The 7360-nt window shown below is 34.2% G+C and overlaps 1 protein-coding gene across 4 annotated transcripts in view; it reads left to right on the top strand.

Moving 5' to 3' along the window:
- Window positions 1–7360, top strand: part of LOC104899112 (pyruvate, phosphate dikinase, chloroplastic) — a 34374-nt gene that overhangs the window by 23009 nt on the left and 4005 nt on the right. For 2 of the 4 annotated variants that reach the window (XM_048645289.2, XM_010686253.4), the window contains 4 exons: window positions 718–847; window positions 1091–1219; window positions 1448–1585; window positions 1664–1741. In XM_048645289.2, coding sequence (XP_048501246.1) covers window positions 718–847; window positions 1091–1219; window positions 1448–1585; window positions 1664–1741 — 475 coding nt within the window. Of the gene's footprint in view, window positions 1–717; window positions 848–1090; window positions 1220–1447; window positions 1586–1663; window positions 1742–7360 lie in introns of those variants that run through there. The other 2 variants (XR_008968349.1, XM_057392807.1) reach the window with 2 other exon arrangements.

The raw sequence follows: 7360 nt of genomic DNA, 5'->3' as shown, positions 1-7360 counted from the left end.
ATTTGGAGCTTGGTTTCACTTATTGCAATTATTCCAAATAAGGAAAGTGTTTCACTTATTGTGAAACGGAGGAAGTATATATTATGTGTATGTATATATATATATAATATATATATAATATAATATATATATAATATATATATATACATATATTTTTTTTTTTGGGCCCCCTTTCAGGAACCTGTGGTAAGATGAATTTCCTCCTCGCACAGGGCCAAACACCTAGAGACCCAACAAGCCTCAAATTTTTGCTTCCATCAAGATTTGAACATTGGTCTTCCATGTGTGAGATAGTAATTAAAGTCATACAATTGGACCTAAGGGTCATTGGTATATATATATATATATATGTATACTTCCTCCGTTTCTTTTTATCAGCAACGGTTTGAATTTTACACTATTCACAAACTGCACTTAGTTTATCTTTGGTGATTTGTACTTAAGGATAATTATGTTTATGTGTGATCTTGTTAGATTCCTCTCAAGGTGTATTTTCCAAATATCTACTTTTTATAAGCTTTACCTATCGGCAATTAAAGATATTAATGGTTGCAATTATGTATTGGCAAGCATGAAAGTCAAACGGTTGCAAGTAAAAAGAGAGAGAGGAAGTGTGTGTGTGTGCGTGCATGCTGCGGCGTGTGCGTGTGTGTGCAACTTTCATGAAGTGATAGTTTTAGAAGTTTTCAGTGATGGAATTCTGTTTTGTCGTTATAGGTTGGGAATATCATATCCTGAACTAACTGAAATGCAAGCGCGTGCGATATTCCAAGCTGCCGTGTCGATGAACAACCAGGGTATAACAGTTCTTCCTGAAATTATGGTTCCTCTAGTTGGAACGCCTCAGGCATGCACCTGTCTTATTATATTTTTTTTTATTGTATCTGTAACTCTTTAGACCAGATTCATTACCAATTTATCAGAATTACTAGGCTCATCACTTGTTGGGGATATTACCTGCTTGACGTTCTTTATAAATTCCTCTATCATATAATATTCTTGATTGATAATTTTTATCCACATTGTGCTATCAAATAATAGGTTTTCTGTAGGTCATATGCTCTCTAACTATTACTCATTCGACTCACAGGAATTAGGCCATCAAGTTAGTTTAATACGTAACGTTGCGGCAAAGGTATTCTCTGAAATGGGTTCCTCCTTAAATTACAAAGTAGGCACTATGATTGAGATCCCCAGGGCAGCTCTAGTTGCAGACGAGGTATAGATATTTACTTCTTATTAAATTTGAATAATTACTGTAGTACTCAGATGGCTGTCCGAAATCCAGCCTTTAGCAGAGTGGTTATGATTAGACTATAGTTTGGTTTCAGAATTATGACAACCATCTGAAGCTTATAGTTACCTTTGATCTGAATGCTTTTACATCAGTGCTTTATGTATATATCATCTCCTGAAGAGATCCTGGATTGAATAACTCCTCTTGTAGATCGCAAAGGAAGCTGAATTCTTCTCTTTTGGAACTAATGATCTGACACAAATGACATTCGGGTACAGTAGAGATGATGTAGGCAAGTTCCTCCCTATATATTTGTCCAAGGGAATTCTGCAAAGTGACCCCTTTGAGGTTGGCAATTTTACTGATCCTCTTAGATTTATTGATCAGCAAACTAGTGTTGATGCAAGGCTGCTTAATTTGAATTAGGTTCTCGACCAAAAAGGTGTTGGCCAGCTAATCAAACATGCAACCGAGAAAGGTCGTGCTGCAAGGCCTAGCTTGAAGGTAATTTATGACATATACTGGAATCAAAATGCTCTAACTAATCACTCCATTATATGTAGTAGTATAAATTTGCAGGTTTTTCAGAAGTTCTAATAATAGATAAATATGCTTGTGAACCAGAGTATGTCTTAGGAGGTTGTGCCTATATATATATAGACATAAGGTACACAATGAACCTTACCTTTCTATGAAAGACAACTATTAGCTCAAAGACAAGAAAGGAAATGCTAGATACAACAGTATGTACACAGATATAACTACAAAATAGAGTATGTAAATGTTGGTAGAATATGTTATAGTATGCTAACATACCATAAACTTCATCCCCCTCCCCCCCCCCCCCCCCCCCCCCCCCCCCTTAAGCTGGAGTGAGATGACAAGTCCAAGCTTGGAGCAAAGTGTATGATGTTGAGATAAAGGGGAGAGAATTGGTAAGAATATCAGCTAGTTGTAGGGAGCTTGAGACATGTGTTGTGGTGATAAATTCTTATTTAACTTGTTCTCTAACATAGTGGCAGTCTTATAAGTGTCTGGTTCTTTCATGGAACATAGGGTTATGAGCAATGTGCTCAATAGTCGTCTTATCACAGTATAAGGTATTTGGTTTAGCACTTGCGACTTGCAAATCTCCATGCTCTTGTACTCAGCTTCGATTTGCTCACTATTCTATGTTTCTTGGTTTTCCATAAAGAGACAGTTGCTCCAATCTGCATCACTATAAACGGTGATGTCAAGTGAGCCTACAGAGCTATTGTTTAGCTAGCCAATAGTGTGCAGTCCACTTGCGATACTTAATCACATGGAATGTTGCTTATAAGTGGGGCAATATGGGGTCTTCATGCATTGGCTCTTGGGTAGCATATGAGATATCATGTCTTGTTATGCCAAGTATAAGAGTCTTCCTATCAATCTTCTCAACAATATGTAGGAGTTCACCTTTATCTACAACATCTTTGCAATTTGCATCATTGATGAGGTGTATTACATATTTCTCTTGCTCCAAAAGATTGCCAGACTTTTGTTTACTAATTTCAATTCCCAAGATAAGTTTTGTTCTCTGCTCGAGTTAGTCTCCTAATCCAACTTGTCAAGGGTTCGATACCTCGCATTAGCCTTTTGCTTTTCTTTTCTTTCCATATTTATTAAATCCATTTCTTTTCTTTTTTTATTCAAAACTAGAAATCATTTTCCCAAAAACTTCAAATCATTTGCCCTAAAAATAAAAAACTTGAAATCATTGTGTAGCTTGGGCCATAGTGGGTGTATTATCTAGATATATTGGAATATGACTATAAAATATATACAATTGATAATTGTATTTTTGGTTCTAATGATATTAAATATACTACCTCCGTTCTTTTTGTATTGCAACAATGGGTTTGGACAGGGTTTTCAAAGAAGTGGAAAAAGTGGGTACTTTAGCATAAAATACCCTTTAATTAACTAGCTAGAGTATGAGAGAAAATAATTCTTAATAAAGTAAAAGCAACTTTATAAGGCAAAGTGATTTATTAATGATGGTTTTAGCAAGATAAACTAAGAGTAATACTATCAACTAAAGTATTGTTGCTATAGATGTGAAACTACCCAAAGTGGTAAATGGTTCAATAGAAAAAGAACGTAGGAAGTGAAAAGTTTTTAGGACCTTTACCCTTACCCGTACCCGTAGGGTATGGGTAGGGTTTAGGATCCATAATGGGTCCAATACAAAAAAATTTCCGTTTATATTTTCATTTATATATATATATATATAATATATATATATATTATATATATATATATATATATATTATATATATATTATAATAATATATATATATATATATATATATATTATATATAATTGTTAAGCACAACTCAACATATAAAGTTGTCACTTAGCACAAAAAATATCATAATATTACATAGGAATACATAGTTTTTCCAAATTCCAAGAGTCTCATACATCCAAATATGAATAAAGAAAACAGAGAGCGAGAGAGTGAGAAAACTGTGAGAGTGCGGCTAGGGTAAGGGATTTAGGGTTTTATTTTAACTAGAATGGTTTCTTATATCTGTTATATATTAAATATATGTTTATTTTAAATTAAAAAATATAAAAATATATTTTTTTTTGTTTAGATGGGTCTACGGGTAGGGTTTGGGTATTTGAAAAGTGGACCATTACCCGATAGTATCAAGTCCCATACCCTATCCTTACCCATAAGGTCCAAACTCCAAAGTAAGACCCATACCATTCAATTAGGTAGGGTCTGGGCGTGTCATGTTAGGGTCCATCTCTAGCTGAACATGTTGCATTGGCTAAGAAACAATGTTGTAAGTGTTAAGGGGTTGGTCATATTTCAAAAAATAGCGCCCAAAAGGTTACCATCATCCCTAGCGTGCTCACCTAGAAAGAGGAGGAATCAAAAGAAGGGGAGACGGAATTTGAAGATGATATTAAGTGAGATGATCAAGATCTACAAGAAGTTGTGCCGGACAAGGACACTCTTATTTTGATGAGGTTACTTAGAAAATCACAACCATTAAAAGAGGACGAAGAATAAAAGGAGAATTTGTTTTACACAAGAGCCTTGGTGAATGGTAGGGCGTGTAACTTAATCATGTTTAGTGGTGAAGCCTAAAATGTTGCCGAAGATGGTGGGTTTTTATGGTACAGATTGCACCTCACCTCGTAGTTGGTAGTACAGATTTGCACCCCACCCCGTAGTTGCTGGTGTTTAAGCTATTAGTTATAGTTGGTGGTGTTGGGTGCACCCAAGCTATAGTTCACGGTGTTGAAGCCAATTTTGCCAAATTCTCTTAGAGTATTCTTTTCTAAATTTTTGGACCCAAATTAAGTTTAGTGTCTTTATTTAGATAATTTTGTATTAATGTTAAAATTTATATTCACTTATGTCTAGAAAAAAGTAAAAAAAATACATATATAAATTAAGTAAATTAAAATAATAAAACTTGAGTAACTGTTAATGGTTGATAGGAAAACTGCACTAGAAAACGATCAACCACTTAGGCAGTAACCGGTTCAAACGCTTACGGTTATGATGTTGAAAACAATTAAACTTCACAAATCTAATAATAGTAAGTTGATAAATAAGCATAAAATAGTATAACTATTTTGTCAGAGAATGAGAGAAACTTTAGGAGAGATAAGTAGGAAATACATTATACTTCCTCCGTTTCTTTTTACTTGCAACGATTTGACTTTTACACTATTCACCAACTCTACTTAGTTTATGTTTGGTGATTTATAGTTAAGGAAAAACATATTCTTGTGGGATCTTGTTAGATTCGTCTGAATGTATATTTTCCGAATATATACTTTTTATAATTTTTATTTATCGGTAACTAAACTTATTGATGGTTGAAATTATGCATTGGCAAGCGTGAAAGTCAAACTGTTGCAAGTAAAAAGAAACAGAGGAAGTATAATTTAGCATGTTACATAATATAAATATGAGTAGATGTAACTCATTTGTACTCACTCACAAATAAACAAATGAAGAATTAGTTTATAGTGCATTTATTTTATCTAATACTTATTGTACTAAGTATTAGTGAGTTCCCATTACGCTTCCAACAAAGTGGTATCAGGCCACGTTAATAAACCATAAAATGGAAACAAAAAATAATGTCGTAGCATTTCAATATCCAAGGCTTACAAAGGAAAATTATGATAAGTGGTCTCTTAGGATGAATACAATTCTTGGAGCGGAAAATGTCGAGAAAGGTTATACTGAACCTGATGTTGCGGTCGCATTGAATGAAAGCCAATTAAAGGAAGCTTTGGAAAATGAGAGGAAAAAGGATAAAGATGCACTTATGGTCATTCATCAAGGATTAGATGATGACATGTTTGAGAAAGTTCCAAATGCAACATGTTCCAAAAGCTTGGGATACTCTTCAAAATTGTTTTGAAGGAGTAAGTAAGTAGAGTGAAAAAGGTTCGTCTTCAAACTTTAAGAGAAGAGTTTGAAAAAGTTGAGATGTTGGATAAAGAATCCATCTCAAATTATTTTGGAAGAGTTTTGAATGTTGTAAACCAAATGAAGAGACTTGGTGAATCCATGCAAGATTGTCGAGTTGTTGAGAAAATACTACGTTCTCTTAATTACGATTTCAACCATGTACTGGTTGCTATTGAAGAGTTGAATAAGGACTCGAAATCTATGACGATTGATGAGTTAATTGGGTCCCTTCAAGCCCATGAACAAAGAATATTGAAGACAACAAAAAAGGATGATGACCAATGGGTGTTGCAAGCAAAAATCTCTTTTAAGGGAGATACACGTGACAAACAAAGGTTTCGATCACGTGGAAGAGGCAACTATCGGGGAAGTAGTCAAGGAAATGGACGTGACCAAGCTCCCCAAGGAAGAGGGTGAAATGACCATATTTCACTTCAGTTTTACAAAGGCGAATCTTCTACCGTGGACGAGGTAGAGGAGTAAATCATTTTCAAAAGGATACTGATAAGGATAATGTTGAATGCTACAATTGTGGAAAATATGGACATTATTCAAGGGATTGTTTAATAAAAATGTTCATGAAGAAACAAATTTGATTGACGACCAAAATAAAATTTCAGTTTGTTAGTCGTAAATATCGGTTTGCCATTTTTGTGACTCATGTGTTGGAACTTTGGAAACGTAATGAGAACTCACTAATACTTAGTACTATAAGTATGAGAGAAAATAAATGCACTATAAACTAAATTTTTATTTGTTTATTGTGAGTACATATGAGTTACATCTTACTCATATTTATATTATGTAACATGCTAAATTATATAACGTATTCTCTATTTATCTCTCCTAAAGTTTTTCTCATTCTCTGACAAGATAGTTATACTATTTTACGTTTATTTATCAACTTACTATTATTAGATTTGTCAAGTTCAATTATTTTCAACACTCCCCCTTAAACTTGACTTTCATACAAGACCAATTAACTTCTTCATTCTTTGGAAGTCATCAAACTTCAGAGGCTTTGTAAAGATATCAGCAAGCTGATCCAATGACTTTATGAATTTCAATTTAATCTCCTTTTTTTCTATACACTGCCTTATAAAGTGGAACCTTGTGTCGATATGTTTGCTTGATCATGAAACACAGGATTTTTCGCTAAGGCAAAAGCTGATTTATTGTCGCTCATCATCTCAGTTGGTTCTATTTGTGGCAGCTGCAGTTCTTTTAACAATCTTCTTAGCCAAATTGAGTGACATGCACAAGAAGTTGCAGTAATATATTCTAATTCACATGTGAAGAGAGTAACAATAGGTTGTTTCTTTGAACTCCAAGAAACAACATTATTTCCTAGCAGAAACACGAAACGAGTCATGCTTTTTCGATCGTCAATATCTCCAGCAAAATCACTATCACAATATCCCTTCAGAGTGAAACAATCTGAATTAGAATAGAGCATTCCATGGTCTATTGTGCCCTTTAAATAGCGAAGAATTTTCTTTGCCGCTTTAAGATGGAAGACCGATGGATTCTCCATGAAGCGACTAACTAACCCGACTGCAAACAATATGTCTGGTCGAGTACAAGTTAAATGTCGCAAGCTTCCAACCATGCTCTTGAACATAGTCGGATTCACTTTCTCTCCATTTATGTC

Source organism: Beta vulgaris, chromosome 1, assembly GCF_026745355.1.
Source record: "Beta vulgaris subsp. vulgaris cultivar EL10 chromosome 1, EL10.2, whole genome shotgun sequence".
Lineage (NCBI taxonomy): Eukaryota > Viridiplantae > Streptophyta > Magnoliopsida > Caryophyllales > Amaranthaceae > Beta > Beta vulgaris.
Note: the sequence above shows the minus strand (reverse complement) of the source record. Positions and strands in the feature narration are given on the sequence as shown.